Raw genomic sequence first — 19,123 nt, forward strand, 5'->3', positions numbered from 1 at the left:
ATTTTTAACACTGAATAGCCTCTGCAATATTAATCTACCATTTAAAATCTTTATTTTGCTTTTCATAATTGTTCATAATGATTTTTTAATAAAATTGATATTTGTTACAAGTGATCTCTTCTTTCCCAGATCTTAAAGATTCTGCAACTTTTGTGGATGAAAGAGGGAGGCTGAAAGATGAATTCATTCATAAGTCCCTGTATGAGATTGAGCACCCTCTGTCTTCTGCAATCTTGGACTTTCAAAGCAATCAAATATTTGGCTTCTGTAATCATGTGCCATTCATCTGTAGCTATCTTCTTCCTAAAGACGTATGCATGTTACTATTTATCTTAGCAACCAAGACTGGCATTGTATAAATTAGAAATGATTTTCTTGACTGCTTTAACAGTATAGTCCAGTTAACAATGGCTTTATTATATTAACATATTTCCCTTGAGTTAGATATATATTAGTGTTACTTGTTAATCATCATAAAATACATTTGAACAACTTCACACTTATGACACATCATTCTCATCAGAGAATGATGCAGATGACACAATATCAGTATAGTGCTTTTATGAAAAGAACAGTTAGCATTAGATCTGTTCCAACGGCTACAGGGTAGATGATTTTCAGCAAAACTTTGCACCTGAGCCCTAAGCAAAATTGCACAAAATGATTAATCTATACTTCTGACATGCTTTCATCACTCTTTCTTCAGACTTCTTTCATATTTTTTACCTGCTGCACACAAAGGCACAGTGACTTTCTCTTTGACACCTGTGGACTAGTCTTTCCAAAGGCACTGTTGTCTGCCTTTGAGTCCCAATACTATCTACCTACTTGCCTCTCTAAATTCTTCAAACACTTTCTCTCAGAGTAGCTGGTAGTTGACATAGAAATTAAAAAAAGAAAGAAATGGCTCATGGCAAGAAAGATTCAAGAAAAGTGTAGTTGAGGAAACAATATTTGAACTGGACTTTGAAAAATAGATAGACATGGAGGGCTGGGCATAATAGTACACATTTATAATCCTATCTACTCAGGAGGTGGAGACAGTAGAGTCACAATTGGGGCTGGCCCAAGCAAAAGTGTGAGCCCATACTTAAAACAAACTAGGGTGAATTTAATTAAGATATATTATAAGCACTTTTGTAAGTGTCAAAGTGTACCCCTAGTACAATAATACTATGATAATAAAATAAATAAATAAATAAAAAGAAACTAAAGGATAAAGTGCTGAGGGTGTGGCTTAAGTAGGAGAGCCCTTGCTTAGCAAGTGTGAGGCCCTGAGTTCAAACTCCAGTACTGCCAAAAAATAAAATAAAATAAACATGGAAAAATATTGGGTATAACCTGTGGCCCATGCTGATATAGGGAGGTGGGTAGGGACTGGCAAGGATGGGGGGGCAGGGGAGATAAAAGAAAGGATATGCGCAGAGATCAGAAGTAGGAGTACAAGACTTTCCCATGAGGATGTATTAAAATTATTGATGAAAATAAAGATTGTCCATATATTCTGGATTTTTAATGGCAGGCTGACATATAAAGATTTTCCTTAGTTGGCAGAAGCAAACTTTTATTGCAAACAGATGTGACACGTGGTGTAAACACAGGTGCCCAATTTATCCTGTACAGGTTTGTTTCCAAGGACAGTGTTGTTGGATTCGAATCTGACCATATATGCAATGTACATGTGTAAGCCCAAAGTTGCTGCTCACGTGATCTTTCTATAACATGGCCCTTTTCTTTTATTAGCAGCCACACATTGGTGTTTGTGTTCTTAAGCCACACCAAAAAGTGCAAAGCAAACACTATGGACCTGGAATGCTCTCTCTGTCTTCACATGGCTTGTGGCTCCTAACAGTGGCTAAATGTGGGATTCTGTGTGTCCGAGATGTTTTCACTTTGGTAAACTCCTTTTTTGTTGTGTTTTGTTTTTAAAAGCATGGGGTTGTGTATGTTGCTTTCAGATAAGGAACAAAAGCCCTTACAAAAGAAATCAGAACTTTTTCTCAGGTAAATTTGCTCAACTTTTTTATTAATGACACCAACATTTTGAGCGGATGGCTGAATCTCTGAGAGAGGAAACTCCATCCAGTATCTGTAGATACTTGGGTGCCTGGTCAGGCACAGCGTGCTTCCTTTTGCTTACCTCCAGACTAAAGCATATTTGGACAAAAGTGATACTGTTCTATAGGAAAATGTGTGAAACCCTTAGTGATTATTTTTAAGTGAGTGATTTGTAGATTCATCTAGCTGTAATGCACAGTGCAACTGAGAGTGGCCCAATATGGCAAGGCATGAGAGTTATTCTGGGTGATTCTATTACCTATGCTGTAACGCAGAGCACATCACAGATGAGGTTATTCGTGGCAGCACTGTTTGTAAAACAACCTAATTCCCATCAACCAAGAACTGGGTAAATAAATGTAAAACAGCCTAATTTCCATCAACAGAGAATTGAGTAAATTCTCAATTTTGTGGTAGGAAATCAGGACATAAATACAACATGGAATATCATAAAGCTGTGACACAGAATGGGGAAATCGCTATGTAATGATATGGAAAGAACCCCAAGATTGTTGAGGGGGAAAACAAGATGCTACAGTTCATTTAAAAATCATATTTGCATGAATTTTTTTACATATGGGTAAAAATGTCTGAAAAGTTATTGATAACACTAGTTACACTGATTGCTTTTGAGGGCAGTATTGGGGCAGGGGATCAAAGAGAGATTTCAAAGCATGCTCTTTGATGGTTTTTGGATTTTGAGCTATTTGAATGTATTACCTACTCAAAAAGGTAGATGAAAAGGTAAAGTGATAGAGAAGTCCAGTGTCTAGTCAAGGAGCTTAAACTGTTGCCCTGTTACCACATTGGTGATGTGCTTTGTTTGGCTTGCTGAATTGATTTAATTGTCATAATCCAAGGCATGTAATCATTCTTCTTCAGTGCTGTCACCCTCTCTCATTATACTACTTTCCCCATAAATGGACCCTGCCTGATTCTTGAAGACCTCGGAATTTTGCTTGCTCAAGGCTCTTTCCCTAAACCCTTAGCCTTCAGCAAGTACATTTACTTCTCTGTCTCATTGCCTATCAAAAATCAATGATAATATTCCCTCTTCTCCCATACCACACAAAATAGTGTCAAATAAGATCAGTATTGATTTGAACTAGGAATTTTAGGTGCTATGTATTACTAAGAGCTGCTTCCACATCAGCTAAAACACTGTCAACAAATAGAAAATGATTTATCCACAAGTAAAAGTACACATAACTCTGTCAGAAAAACCACATGGTAGAATTACATTTGTAATTTCTTCTTTTTGTTCCTAAAACTATTGAGGAAACATTTGCCCAGAGTCGGAGTCACTCTCCCCAGGGGCACGGAATTCAGTCTGTGAGGATGTCAGTGGATGGACAAAACATTCTGGTGAACGGGAAAGATGATGGCGCCCTTGTCTGCCTAAAGTGGAAGTATGTATGACACGCAGTAAGAACCCCATGTGCTATGGTATTTTAAAATACAGATTTTACTAATTTAATACAGCAGGGCCAACATAAAAGGAGATGGCAGCTATTGAAGACAGTCTGTTATACTCACAGATCCAGAGAGGAGAGAGCACACCATGCTATAGGGCCACGTGGGAAGCACCAGGGTGTGTGAGGAGGCTTGGGGAATGGGGGCTACCCCTAGTTGTCAGGGGCTACCTAGTTGACTTGGCCCTGGGGCTGTTAGTGTTACCAGTGTGTGGTCTCAGAAGACAATGGTTGAGAAGATCTCAGGTGCTTACATCTCTCAAACAAAAAACTGGACAGTGACACAGATTGCAAAGCTGGAGCAAAGTTTTATTGAAAGAAAGAAAAGCATAGGCAGAAGGATGCACCACAAGGGTGTGGTGTGCTCTGGCCAGCCGGCTCAAGTGCTGCTCTTTGTCCAGTGGGCAACTTATAAGGTTTAAGGGCAAATCAGGAAAACTCTGGGCTGTTTTTGCAGGAGGGGCTAGGGTAATCAACATGTTTGATTGACAAGGTCTTGTTATATAACATGGGACATTCTGTGCATGTGCTTATGCCAATTCCCAGGTTTTTAATTGTGTGCATGACATACGACCAATATTCATAAGGTCTTAAGTAGAGAGCTTCACCAGAGAGGTCATATTGAGGACAGATTTTCCAGTCTCAACGGGTCAAGAGACTCCCTAGTCTTTTGGGGGGAACTTATAACTGCAGAGGTATGTTTATAACTGTGATTCTGACATAAAATGACCATAAGAGGGGATGTTCAAGGATGGCAGTGGGTGGGGACATGGTGGAGTCCAGCATGAGGTGACCCCCTTATTGAAGAGGGTTGAGTCTCCTGGCTTTTGTCTGTTTGGTTTTGGTACCTGTTACTAGCCCACCTCATTAGGGGAGAAAAATAATGGCCCTGAGTATGAGAGCTCCCTGAAGAGATGGCTAGAGGTATGGCTCCTGGATTGGTTGGTTGCAATTACAGGCATGCTCCAGGGAAAGTTGTTACTATCTCCAGATATTGGCTTATCCATGGGCAGGGTGGTTCCCCCACCCACCCCCAGGGCCAGGAAGGCCCCAGATATCAAAGATGAAAGTACAAAACATAAAAAGGCATAAGTAATATGCATGGGCTGCTCACTCCCACATCCCCTAGTGTCTGCTGGAGAACACAAGGAATGAGAACAATGATGAACATTAGATAACTTTAAAAACTCCTATTTGTCCCTAAGAACCATGACATATGTATACGTGTGTGTATGTGTATGTGCACACACATTTATTGTACCAATTGATTTTGCTTCCATGACATTAAATTATTTAGACTCAGTTTGCTTAGACTAAAATTAAGATTCTAAATAAATAAACCTGCAGGTAATGACCCAGGGCTTAGAGAGCGAGAAGGCAACACAAAAGCGCCTGGCCTGTCAATGCTTCCTTGTTTGATCTGCAGCTGGGATCACTTACCAATGTGCAGTTCATTTGGGCTACAATAATATTCCCCAGTTCCCCTATGATTAAAACATAGCCTTTCTTATCACATTGTGAAAATGTTAAATATTAATGAGATTTTGTATTGTAGCAATTTTAGCAGCTATTTATTTCAAAGACTCGCTTGAAGATGGTATCACCTTCCTCCTTTATACATGGAGTCTTGAATAAAATATAAACTAAAAAAGTCCTTTATAGTCCATGAACAAATGGTATCTCAGGGAACAGTAAATAGTTGCATGAGTCCTATTTATAGAAGTAAAGATAATTCCTTTACCTGAATTCGATCGGACTCCAAACAAAGCTGGGACTTCCAAGCTTGTGACGGTAGACATGTGACAACCTCTCTAAGCCATCCATAGTGTTACTCAAGGTGGGGGAAGTCCGAGGTTACTGAAAGCTCTTTAGAATGCATGTTCTGGACCCCATCAGAATGTCTGCAGGTTGGCTCAGCCCTCCCAGTGATGCTATCATGCACCTGAACTTTTAGATTCCCTCATATGTTGCCTGGAAGTAACCCTACATCCCCTATGGGGGAGGGGGGTAGAAATGAGGAAAGGGAGTGAGTTGTGAAGGCTGACTGTGACAATGAGATCATCCATCTGAGGCAGTGTGGTGCCTGGTGTATTCTGGGGGACTCACCTGGAGCAGTGGCTCCTTTGCCTGGTGGCCAAGGAAGTTAGAAGGGCCATGTTGGAGGAGGGCATGGAGACAGCATGAGAAGTCACTCTGGTGAGGGCAAGAGGCTTTGTCCTGGAGTCCATGAAAGGGTTCTCCTCTGAGAAGTGGAGTCCTAAAAATGAGGGGACACTGTAGAGAATTGTCCACATATTTCTTTATGTAGGCATCTAGAAATAATACTGCTAAATGGATTTTATTCTTTTAATTGAGATTTTATACTCTGTGTTTTCTCTTTTATTAATATAGGCAGCTTGGAGGAAACGTGGCCACTGAAATTACTACATATTGCCAGCAACTGTTAATTTCTCTGAGCAGCACCATGAAAAAAGAGAATTACTACTTAAGTACACAAAGAGTTTCCTCAGATTTGGGAGATGAACCTGAACCCACAGTTGAGTTCCAATGTAGCTTGCTTACTTGATTTTTCCTTCTTTGTAAATCACATGGAAGCTTCTAGTTTATAATCTTCTTTAAGCCCATATTTAGTGATATTTCTCTTTATCCAGGTATCTGGTGATTTTTTTCCAATAGAATATATGCTACATCTAAGAGAATATTCAGCCTTGTATGTAAATATTACATACAAGATATTATTTAAACCATCATAAAATATCTGGGCATGCCTGGGGCAGTGAGGGGGGAGTTCTTTCAATACTGGTGCTTCATCACCAGCTCTATGCATGATTTAGGAAGTGTCTACATTGAGAACAGCATTCATTCATTCATTCATTCATTCAACAGATATTCATTCCCAGAAGTCTGGGAGCAGACTTGATATACCCAGGAGTGGGAAAGGAAAAATTTCTGCTTTTACGGTGTTTACATTCTAACTGGGGGTTAGTAGTATGCAGAGAGATAGATAAGTGAAAAAATAAGTAAGACAAGTTCTGTTTTATTCATTGCTGGATAATAGGTTAATGTAATAGTGTTTGCCTGGGTAGCATCTCCCAGGAGTAGACATTTAAGCTGAGATGTGAATTAATAAAATGCAAAGAGATGAGTTGGGATAGGAGGCAAAAGAACCCAGAAAAGAGTGGCAAGGGAGGGGTGACATAGATATGTGAGAGCTACAAAAGGTTTGTGCAGTTAAGTAAGCAAGGAGGAAATGGTAGGAGATAGGAGTCCTCAAAGCAGGAAAGGAAGGAAGGAAGACCATGTAAACAGCTTGGATTTTATTTTGCCCATGATGAGAATCTATCGAAGTGTTCTGAGCAGAGGATTAACAAATGATTATTGCAAATGATCACTTGCTGCTGTGTGGAGAATGTTTTCTGTAGGGGACAGAGTGGAAGCAGGGAGGTTACTCAAGAAGCTGTGGCAGAGGTCCAGGTGAGAGTGATGGGGGGTGGAGGAGAGAAGTGATGGCTTCCAGGTTGGTTTCAGAAGTACAGTTGCTAGAACTCACCAATGGGCTGGACATAGAGGGAGAGGACAAGAAAAGACTCAAGAATGACTCCTGGATTCTTTTCTTTGAACAACTGCATAGAAGCTTGCACCCTGCATGAGGGCACGGGTCACACTGTAGGGAGAAAGAAGATATCTGAAGTCACTTTTATCCATGCAACCTGTGCAACATGCAAATGACAATCCCAAGAAGGCCATTGGATAAATGAGCCTTGAGTACTGGGAAGAGACCAGGCTGGTGATGTGGATTTGAGAGTCAAGGGCATATGAAATGAATTTAAAACTATGAAATGAGGGAAGGTCATGATGGGAAAATGAATGGCAAGAAGCAGAAAGATTAGGAGAGACCAACTTCTAGAAAGTGGGGGAAGAGTACAGGAAAACAGAAGAGGTGAGAGGGGTAGCTAGAAGGTCACAGCGGAGCCAGTAGGGTGTGGTATCCTGGAGTTTTCCCCAACACTGCTGCAAAGAGGAGCATAGGAATGGGGTGGGGGCAACAGGAGAGAGCGGTTTTCCTAAGCTGTTAAGGTTATGTATGAACACTGTTGAGAAAGATCGGGTAGAAGAGAGACGGATGATACGGAGGGAAATGGCATGGGGGCATATAAAGACCTCAAGGTGGAAAAAAAGATTAAGATCCTGAGCACAGACAGCAAAGCAGATCTTGATGGGGAGGGGAGCATGGTGCACAGTAACAGGAAGGAGGCAAGAGTGATTTGATGATGGTGTGACCTGTGTGATCATTTCTGTCTTCTCAACAACTTTCTTAGTCACTAGCCAAGTAGAAGTTAGATTTTTTCTTTTTGGCGGTAGTGGGGTTTGAGCTGAGAGTCTTGCACTTGCTACGTAGGCACTTTACCACTTGAACTAAGTCCCCACCCTATTTTGCTTTGATTAATTTGAGACAGGGTCTCAAGTGTTACCTGGGCCAGCTGGGACTGAGATCCTTCCACTTAAACTTTTTGCATAGCTGGAATTATAGACACAAGCCACCATGCCCAACTTTTTTTATTGTTGTTGTTGAGATGGGGCTCTTCCTAACTCTTTTGCCCAGGTTGGCCTTGAACCTTGATCCTCCCCCAATCTCTGCTTCCTGAGTAGCTGGAATTACAAATGTGAGCCACCATGCCCAGCTAGGTTTTAGCAAGTTATTGCAGTGGTTTGATTTCATGTAATTTTTTATTATCAGTATTTAGAACTTTTTTTATTTCTATGATAAGGACAGACTGGTAGACTGGCAGGAATTAAATTAGTAAACCAGTGCATCTTGGGTAGGCACATGTCTAGTATTATATTTTGGGGGGGGTTGGTGGTTTTTTTGTGGTACTGGGGTTTGAACTCAGGGTCTTGTGCTTACTAGACAGGTACTTTCCCATGTGAGCCATGCCTCCAGCCTTAATATTACTTTTTAAAGGTAACAAATGTAACAGAATTCAATGCAGTTACGTGGAACAAGGTGGGAGGAGGAGCACTTTATAAATTTTTAATATAAGTAATGTCTGTCTCCTTCCAAGATATCTCATAATAAGTCAAGTATTGACTCATCACAAGAGGACTTACTCATAGCTGATAACAAGGAGATTCCCTGGATCCAACAAAAAAGCCAAGAGGTATTTATAGAGTGTGGGACAGGATTGAAATAATGCTTGCTGGAGTGCCATCAGATTTGCTTCCTATGGAACCCTAGTAGAAAGTAGAAGGTTGAATGGGACATTACTTGGCAGTGTATTTTATTATACAAATAGACACTTAATCCTTTAGATTAAGTTACATGAGCTGTAAGATCTTACTTGGGCTAACATGAAATCCAACAAGTGTGTTCAAGAAAGACAAAGCAAAGAATGGGCTATGATGCACCATTTTGGAGTGAGTTTTCGGGGGATGCTTGTCTTAAAGCAAAGAGATAGGCTGGGAACACAAGGAATGCTGTGACTTCAAGTATTATGAAGGTGACATAGGCAGCAGGATGATGGCAGCTCGTCTGAATTCAGCGTAGTGACTTAGTCTCACTGAAGTTCCCAATCAAAAGCACATTGGTTTTCCATTATCTATCATTCACTCTTAAATTTTTCACTACTAGTTTATTTTCTTTCCATTGACTTTACAATTGACATATGTTCCAAGGTGATTTGGTGGTCACTTACAGAGGAGTGAGATTTAATCAAGGTTTCACAGAGACATTATTTCACAGACACTTTATATTACTAGTCACTAGAAGTTTTCATTTCTGTTTCTAGACAAGTGTAATCTATTAATCTATTGAAGTATCTGACATCTCTCCCAGTTATTCCTCTTGTTTATTAAGTGATGTTCTTCCTCCATTTCAGGCCATCAAACGGGAAGTTAAACTGTTTTCCCAGAAAAGGAAAGAGATAAAAAAAGGAATCAAAGAACTTATTAAAACTGTAAGTGTTGTGATTCATATGTGAATACAATTGGCCCTCAGTCTAAAATGACTTTTTGAACTCTGTCTTGTTCAGCACAGTGTGAGGAAGCACACCGCTTTTCCCTGTGCCTAAAGGTTGATGTTTCCGGTTACTTCAATAGGGTGAAACTTTCACTATATCCCACTCTATGTTACATAAACAGTGGTTTTCTTCTCTATTTTCCTCCATCTTAATTGGCATTTTAATATGGTATTTTAATAACTATTTTTAATCAAAGTTATGCGTTTATATTTTATAATTTATACTTATAAATTATATTTTATATATATAATTTATATTATATAAATTAATATATAAATTTTATATATTTTACAATACCGAACTGCATAACTTAATGTTTTAAAAGCAGCCCTGCCCTTCTTCTCTTCACTCTGATTCCTATACTCCTAAGGTACCTGTTTTCAACTTTTTCTTTAAGTTTTTTACCTTCATCCTTCTAAACAATCTTTTTTTTTCTTAATATCTGTTTTATTATTTATTATTATTATTATTATTACTATTATTTTGGCCATACTGGGGATTAAACTCAGGGCCTGGCTCTTGCTACATAATTGCTTTATCATTTGAGCCGTGCTCCCTCAAACAGCCTACTTTCAATGGCATGATAATTGAGTTCCCTCTGCTTTAATCCTTATACAAAAAAGGTAACCTGAAGTCACCTGCTGTTAACCTATTACTTATTTTTCTGTTGATAAACGCTCTTCTTAGTAATGTTGCTTCTCTTCTTTTGTTTTTGGGGGTTTTTTTTTTAGTGATACTGGAGTTTGAGCCACTCCACCAGCCTCGTTTTTGTTGGGATTTTCTGAGATAGAGTTTTGTGAACTATTTGCCTGGGCTATCCTTGAACCTCCATCCTCTCGAGTAGCTAGGATTACAGGTGTGAGCCAACTAATACTTCTGTTCCTTGATATTTCTGTTTTGACGCTGACGATAGCCTTGCAGATACTATCTGCAAGATGAGTAGGTGAGTTTTTTCACACACACCCCTCCCTCAACATACACATAAATCCATACTTGGTGTGCACGGCGTTATGGTCATGTAGCCTTCAAAGCTGAGCCACGTGGCATATGATGATTGTAGGCCCACTTTTACAACTCTATTTTTCTTGGAATTAATAACTACCTTTGTTTTGGATTAAGTCTTTCTCTGTACCTTCTCAAACGCTCTCAAAATGATAGAGCATTTCTCAAGACAGTCAAATACCCGAGGTAATCAGAGTGTTAGGTTTGTTGTTGTTTGTGACCTTTCTTCTAGAGCTTTCCATTTTCTAGCTCCAGTATGAGCACCTTGCTCTCTAGATCAGGCCCACACTACTGCCCAGGATCTTCTCCCGTCCACCCTGGGAATCCTCTCATCTGCGTCCTAGGTCAGATTCCCTATTTCCTGTGTCCCATGTGTTTTTCTTTCCTTTCCTTGGCCTGCATCTTCCAGTAGCTTCTTTAGCAGGACTGCTGTGGTACCCCCAGGCTTGGGGACACACTGTATAACAAAACTGTGCTATGGGATGCCTTGCAAATGTACTCCAGTGTGGATGGATTGTACTTAGAGATGTACCTTGCTTGTGCTCACTAGGTAGGGCTCTACCACTTAAGCCATGCTGCCAGCCCTTGTTACTTTAGTTATTTTTCAAATAGGTTCTTGCTTTTATGTGGTCCCACCTGGACTGTGATCCTCCTATTTATGCTTCCCATGTAGCTGGGATGGCAGGCACATACCACCACACTTGACCAGCTTTTACTCATCAAGATGGGGTCTTGCAAACTGTTTGCTCAGGGCTGGCCTTAAACTGGCATCTTCCCCATCTTAGCCTTCTGAGATGCTAGGATTACAAGCACCATGCTCAGTGAGACTTGACTTTTCTTAAAATGTCTGCCTTACTTTCATACTCCATTTTGGTTTGCCTACATGTACAGTGCTTTCTCCTCAGACTTTTGAAGGCTGTCCATTGTCTAATGGCTTACAGTGTTCACTTTAGAGAATCTAGTATCTTTCTGATTCCCTATTCATTGTAGGTGACCAGATTTTTACCTCTGGGAGCTTACAGGATCCTTTCTTTCTTTTGTTTTGTTTTGTTTTTTTTTTTTTCTGACAGTACTGGGATTTGAACTCAAGCCTTGCACTTGTTAGGCAAGTGCTCTGCCACTTGAGCCACCCCTGGGAGCACAGGATTCTCTCTTTATACCTGATTGGAAATGTCTCTATGTGGTTGATGGATAGTCTTGGTTTGCCTCCACCCTGATCCAGCTCTGAGCCTCAAGAAGCCGGACAGTAATAATGAGCACCTTTGCCTTCTGGCTTCTGCTTGAAAAGTGGACAAAGTGGCGGCTGCTGGAGATTGGAGGGGAGAAAACAAAGGTTGGGGTCCTAATTCCCCCTGTATCCTCCCTGTGGATTTATGAGTTGCCAGTGACTGCCACTGACAGCCCCTCCCACTCCCAGTACTCACTCCCCACCCCTGCTCTTGAGATCTAGGAGGCTGCTAGCTTCCCACAGCTGCTTGCCCAGCATGGGTTATCAGGCAACACTGGCTTTCTTTACCCTGCCCAGTCTTTTCAAAAAGTCCCTCTCTTCAGTTATCTCTTTAAAGTGTCATCTGTTTCCTGCCAGGATCATAGTCTTTTTCCTCTTTTGTGTGCTAGACATTGGTGAGCCTTTTTTTTTTAAACAGGAAAACTTTGTCTTTCCATTCAAGGAGATGTTCTTAAATTATTGCTCGGGCAATTTCCTCCCCTTTGATTTTTACTTTTCTTTGTATGAATCAAGCTCAGCACCTTTTTGGAACTCGAAAGGCTGTCTTTCTCCTGTGAGCTCTCTGTTCAAATCCTTTGCCCATTTTGCTATTGGATTGTTGGTCTTTTTCTTCTTGATTGTAAGAGTGCTTTATTTTTATTTCAAATTATATTTATTTATGATAATTTGGATTACCTAGGCCATAATATCAAATAAACTTAAGAAACATAATGGCCTAGGAAGGAGAAGTTTATTTCATTCTCAAGTGACAGTCCTGGGCGGGTGTTCAGGTCATCAGCTGCTCTGTTCCTTTTAGCCACCCAGAGCACCAGGCTGCTGCAGACCCTGTCATTTAAGCACATGGCCCCCCAAGTTGCCTTCCCTGTCACATCCCAGTCAGGTGAGAAGGAAAAAGAACATGGAGTATGCACGGGGAAAATCTAGAGGCAGTTCTTATTATTGGTTGAGCTTCATGAAATTGCTATTTTATGTAGTATAACCTATGACTATTTTCTACAAAAAAAAAAAGTATGATTCAATATACAATAAATGTTTTCTGTCTTACCTCTTAACTTTTTATAATATGCTTTCTTTCAAACACAAAGTCCTAAAATTGTGGCATGGTCCAGTATGATCATTTCCTTTCTAGCATTTGCTTTTTGTGCCTCACTTTAAAAGGCCTTCCACAAGCCAGGCATGGAATGCATGCCTGGAGTTCCAGTTACTTGAGAGGCTGAAACAGGAAGATCACTTGAGCCAAGGTGTTCAAGACCAGCCCTAGTAACATAATTGAGATCCAGTCTAAAAAACAAAAAATAGAGCCTCCCAGAGTCTCATATCATTTCTTCTAATACTCCGTTAATTTACTTTTGTGACTGCTATGAGGTATGGATCTAATTTAATTTTTTCAAATATATAGCTCATTTTCTTGGTGCTTATTAATTGAGTGTAATATGCTTTTTCCACTGATGTGCAGAGCTTCCACTGCAAATCCAGAATCATCTCTGAATTCTCTAATCTGAGATTGAGTATTGGTCTTTTCCTTAACCAATACCAAACTATTTTAAATGATTGTATCTTTTTAATATATCTTTGTATCTAAAGAGCAATTCTCTCTTTGATCTTCTCCCTTTTTGCACACAGAAAATTTGGCGTTTTTGTGAACACTTGCTTTTCCATTTAAATTTTAAAGTCAGCTTGTAGGGCTTGTTGTGGTTGCACACACCTGTATTCCCAGTTACTTGGGAGACAGAGATAAAGAGGATTGTAGTTTGAGGCCACCCAGAACAAAAGAGTTTGTGAGATTCAACTTCAACAAACAAGCTGGGTGTGGTAGTTCACAGCTGTAATCCCAGCTACATGGGAGGCATAGGTAGAAGGATCACATCCAGGCTGGCCCCAGGCAAAAACATAAGACTTTATCCGAAAAATAACTAAAGCAAAAAAGATCTAGGAGTGTGGCTCAGGTGGTGGAGTACCTGTCTGGCAAGTATGAGGCCTTGAGTTCAAACCCCAGTACCACCAAAAAAGTAAATAAATAAATGAGCTTGTGAAGAGCATACACGCTTTTGCTACTAAATTAATGAGTTTTTAAGGATCAAACATTAAAACTTCAATAACTACAAAAAGCCTACAACCTAATTCTTTACTCACTAGTATACTTAGATAAATAGATTATCTTTTTATTGATTCCTCTCTGAAGAAAGATTAAGAAAGCTATTGCTTTAAAGTTTCTTATCGTTATCTATTATTATCCTTTCTTATTTCAAATGCAGATTATGAATATGATGGAAGAAAATGAGAAAGTGGATCCTATTGCAAAATTAGAACAAGAGGAATTTGGCCTGGATCTTGAGGAACTGGAGAAGCTTCACGAAGAAAGTGAAGAGGAGGTGGCAAAGGTATGGAAGCAGTTGGTGTGAACTCTATAAGTTACAACGAAAGACTTCAAACCGATGCAGAGAAAATCTCTTCCCACGTTAGTTTCTCTCACACTGTTTATTTTTCTGGACCTCTGGGCTTTGAAGAGATATCAGCCTGGACTTGCCATGACAGTGACCCAGAAGAGAACTGCTAGCAGATGACTGCATAAACCCAGCTGGCTTTCAGCAACCATGAGGGAGGACACTAGTCCCTGAGAAGAGTTTAGTGGCACTTACCAGTCAGGGGTCCAATGCTATTAGCCAGCCAGGATCCCAACAATAGGGAAAGGACTAAAGTCTAATAATGGCCATCTGGATATGATGCTGGGGATTGAATCTGAGTTGCTGATGGAAAAGCCTCAGCAGTGGAGTGAGGCTGAGTGGGGTAGGACTCAGGTAGGTTCTGACAACTGGTAAACCAGAACAGCTGTATTAGCCATTAACTCAAGGAATTAGAGCATACAAAAGAAAGTAAAATGCAAATTAAACAAAGTCACTGATCAGACAATGCATAAGATAAAACTAAAAGACAATTTTGGGCTGGTGAAGTGGCTCAAGTGGTAGAGTATCTGCCTAGCAAACACAAGGCACTGAGTTCAAACTCCAGTACCACCACCACAAAAAAAAAAAGAGTTTAAAATCTGGGAGATAGTATTCTTAACTAGTTTGCTAATAATTCTGCCAATAAGGTGTAAGCCAAAAAAGGTTCTGAGGATCCTGAGGACGAAGGACTGTTGGGCTTCACTTTGCCTTTTGGCAAACTCTATTAACATAGGAATATTTAATACTTTTATATTAAGTAATATAAGAAGATAAAATGGAAATAACACATATGTTTCTAAAGAAAAATGTAAATTGTCTGGGGCATTCTTTTTATTGTGGACATAAATAATAGGGGAATTAGCTACAGTGAAGACACCCAGACAGAGGTCACAAACTGGCATTTCTACAAGTGTTGACAAGAAGTCTGAGTGTCAAGTTTCTCTGATAAGATAGGAAGACGTGGTTCTGCTTCCCTGCTGTCCTAACCAGCCAGTTCTGTGTATATCAGTCATCCCACTCACCACTTCGAGTTATCTGTCCTCACAGCCCCCTTAGCTCACAGTTGTGACCCGACCACCCTTAGAAGTGTTTGTGTTGACACCCCAGTCTTCAAGGCAGGGAACCAAGCCTATAGATAGGCATAAGCTTTAGGGAAAGTTCTCGAAGGCAGGGCTATGTGCCTGAGATGTATATCACAGTACAGGGCAGCTCACATTCTTGGGGGAAAATAGTCAAACTCGCCCAGTAAGTGTGCAGCTAGGACTAGCCAGAGAGTGTGTGGAGATGATGCTTCCTAAGAGAACACGTGTCCACTTTTATCTTTTCCTGCATCTATGCACTTTAAGATAAGGAAGGATGTGGAGATGCACAACCTAGCCAAGAGTTACTTGACTGAGCTCATCAAAGAAGAGTGCTGGAATTCCATGGCTGTGAAAGGTCGAGCTCTAAAGGTAACCCTAAAAACCTTGACTGGTGAGAATTTTCCTTGGAAGTCTCATAGCATAAAAATTTTAACAAGTTTTTAAAGAAAATCTACATGTAGAGAAGTATTGAAAGCATGCCTTGCTTCTTCACTGAATTCCACCTAGATATGTAATTTTCTCTTACTTTGTTCTTCCTCCACTCAGTTTCCATGCACTTCCAAGCCAGCATCTCTTCAGATTTGTCTTAGCACCTCTTTCCTTCTGTCCTCTGTGTTGTTCCCTGTGTCTGGGTCTTAATATCTGTCTCCTCTAAAAGGCTGCCACACAGATTAGAAGGTAGACAGAGTATTGTTCACATTTGTACTTCTGTCTGTCTTCACATTTTCTGAAGAACTGTTTTTATTTCTCTTTTATAGAGTGACCAAAAGTCTTGGTTTATGTCAGTGGCCCTCAAGTAACTATTAAAAGCATCTTTTCCGCTGATTAAATAGTGAAGCATGTAGTTACCCTATATCTACATGATTGAGTATTGCTCTAGAACAGGGTTTCTCAAGAGTGGCACATTTTGGGCTGAATAATTCTTTGTTGTAGGACAGTTAGCAATATCCCTGACCTCCGTTTACTAGACTGTAGCATCCCGCAAGCCCAAAAATAACAAAGTAACACTTTTTAAAAGTGTCCAGGCATTGGCAGATGTCTGGGAGTAAGGAGGAAGTTGGGCAGAATTGCTCTGAGTTGACAACGCTGCTGTAGAAATAAAATTCTTCACAAAAGCACAGTATTTTATACAAAGGTTATACCAATACTAATGCATACATTATTTGAGTTTGAAGATTTCCATTGTCAACTTCATTCATGGTATAATAACCTCTAAGTTAATTTTAATCAGAGAAAACATCCCCCACACCCCCCCCATACACACAATTGAACTAAAAAATGATTTCATCTTGGTTTCCTCCCCCCAAGTGCTTTCACATCCCCTACGTTGTGGAGAACTTCCCAATGAAAGAACGCACAGCTGAAGAGATGGAGGAACTGCAGAGAGTTTTGCAGCAAAAGAAGATTGAAATAGAGTGTCTGAAAGTACAACTTTGAATATATGTGTGTGTGTGTGTGTGTGTGTGTGTGTGTGTGTGTGTGTGTGTGTTTATATAAATAATAAGATTTATTTTAGGGTCCCCTTCATACAGATTTGAGTTGGGATACAATCTTAGGTAAATTCACGTATTGTTTAATTTATTTCTTGCTAATTTGTAGAATATATTCTAATGAATATAAGATCCTATATCCATACAATAAATCAAGGAGTCCATATCCTACACAACACTGGCTAGCCTTCAAATAAGAGGATGTGCTTTTAAAAAAAAAAAAGAGAGAGAGATTTGAGGTTTTTGCAGTGCTAGAAGTTGAATGCAAGACTTCATGAATGCTAGGCAAGCACTGTACTACTGAACTACCTCCAGCCATTGGGGTTTTGTTCTTATCCTGCTCAGAGATTGTCCTTATCCACACACACACACACCCTTTGTGTCCTCACTTGCCACCACGGATTGTGATTGTGTTTTAAGATCATTGACCAAAGATGAAGTAGAGTCTATTTTGATAGAATTGTGGTTTTCCTAAAGTAATCCCAGCTTCTTTTTTTTTTTTTGCAACAATCTCTGTCAAAGCAGTCAAACAAACCACAAAAAACAACTGGCCCTTTGCTGTAGCATTGTTTTGGCCAGATCTTTGCTTTTCTAAAACAAAATGAAAGCATACTTAACTCAACCTACATCCTCTAGTCCCTTTGTGAAATACTAAGTTTTTTTCAAAAATGTACTCAAAATATTTACAAGCATATATCAGCCTGGCCCCAAAATACAAATATTGTGTACTATCAAGAGCCATTTTCAACCGGGCACCGATGGCTCACACCTGTAATCCTAGCTACTGAGGAGGCAAATAAGTTCGCAAGACCCTATCTTGAAAATACCTAACACAAAAAGGGCTGGTGAAGTGGCTCAAGGTGTAGGCCCTGAGTTAAAGCCCCAGTACTACAAAAAAAAAAAAAAAAAGCCATTTTCATTATTTTTATTTGTTTACACTTTATTAGTTTCCAAGCTTTAATCTCCTTATCAGGACCTACCTATCACTTTGAATGAAGTGTTTGCAAGATGATTTAACCTCTAAAATGGTTGTTGAAATAAGGATTTGGAGAACCCTTATTATTGCATAACTTCCATGTCATCGTCTTCTGTTCATAGCTACGGAAGGAAATCATAGAGGTTCAGTCTGCAGCAGCTCTGGTTAAAGAGCATCATGAAGAGGAAGATGAAGAGGAAGAGGAAGATATGACAGTAGAAGACACCAGCTTACCCAATTACCTGCTTGGTAGTCTCAGTACTGATTTTGGGGTAGATACCTCTTTTTTGTCAAGCCAATTGGAACTTCATTCCAGAGAGGAGAAAATCAACCAAATTATATTACTGAAAGTGGGTGAATCTTCTCTTTATTCTTGAAAATCTCTGACACTCCCCATTAGGGGTCTTTCACAGGCTCACATTGAAACCCAGTGCCAATCAAATGATGTTTTTTCAATACATAGAGAAATTTAAGATGACCAGCATCCACGTCCTACACGATGTACAAGACTTGCTTCCATCCACTTAAACTGCATTCTGTGTTACCAAGTTTTCTAAGGGAGATTCTACACTTTCTGACACCACAGACCATTCTTCTGCTTACATCTTTAGTCAACTCTAAGAAACCTTGAATTCCATCTTCCCAGTAACCCAGGGATCACTTAGGATTTCCTTATAAGCTCAAGATATTGTTGCTTCTCTATCTACTTAACCTGGGGAAATACAACTTCTTCGCTTAAGATTGCTATAAATTCTGGGGTTTGGGAATAAAGCAAGAGGTTCCTCTGGCTCTAAACTCCTAATCCTTGCTTTCCACCAAACAAGTCAGTCTCAGAACACATCTATAATGCAGAAAAACCCTACTAAAGGTTTCTGAAAATCCAGTGGCTGAGATTATAGATAGTTTGAAATTTAATACTAGCTATTCCTGTTCTTGAAAGTCCTTCTGCCACATCTGCAATTCATGTTCTAGCTTCTGTGTTACTCAGCTTTCACCTCCTGTCTTTTCCTTCCTCTCCAACTCTTGGAATTCCTATTCATTAATATGCAGAACTATACTTAGCTTTTGTCGGCTTCTGCTAACCCAGGCCCCAGAGGCTCTCCTTCTTGCTACTTTATTAAGGTGTTCTCCTATAAGGAGGTAATTTCAAGGGAAATTCTGGTGCTAGGTGTCACGATTATTTTTCCACCTTACTTAATGGTCTCATCTTCAATAGGGTAAGTGTATAGACTGAACTCTGATGGTAACATAAAGACTACTTTGAAACAGCCATTAGCAAATGAGTTGAATGAGGCAATCCACTTGGACCATAGGTATTGGCTACTCAGCTGGTTCTCCTACCTAAGGATCGCCT

At 39.9% G+C, this 19,123-nt stretch overlaps 1 protein-coding gene across 4 annotated transcripts in view; it reads left to right on the top strand.

Annotated features, from left to right (window-relative positions):
- Cfap43 (cilia and flagella associated protein 43) overlaps positions 1-19,123 on the top strand; it is a 99,508-nt gene that overhangs the window by 59,681 nt on the left and 20,704 nt on the right. For 3 of the 4 annotated variants that reach the window (XM_074078358.1, XM_074078361.1, XM_074078360.1), the window contains exons 14-23: positions 130-311; positions 1,744-1,896; positions 3,337-3,467; positions 5,922-6,066; positions 8,594-8,689; positions 9,407-9,484; positions 14,033-14,158; positions 15,568-15,672; positions 16,612-16,728; positions 17,892-18,119. In XM_074078358.1, coding sequence (XP_073934459.1) covers positions 130-311; positions 1,744-1,896; positions 3,337-3,467; positions 5,922-6,066; positions 8,594-8,689; positions 9,407-9,484; positions 14,033-14,158; positions 15,568-15,672; positions 16,612-16,728; positions 17,892-18,119 — 1,361 coding nt within the window. The remainder of the gene's footprint in view (positions 1-129; positions 312-1,743; positions 1,897-3,336; positions 3,468-5,921; positions 6,067-8,593; positions 8,690-9,406; positions 9,485-14,032; positions 14,159-15,567; positions 15,673-16,611; positions 16,729-17,891; positions 18,120-19,123) is intronic. The other variant, XM_074078359.1, reaches the window with a different exon arrangement.

The sequence above is a fragment of the Castor canadensis genome, chromosome 7, assembly GCF_047511655.1.
Source record: "Castor canadensis chromosome 7, mCasCan1.hap1v2, whole genome shotgun sequence".
Taxonomy (NCBI): domain Eukaryota; kingdom Metazoa; phylum Chordata; class Mammalia; order Rodentia; family Castoridae; genus Castor; species Castor canadensis.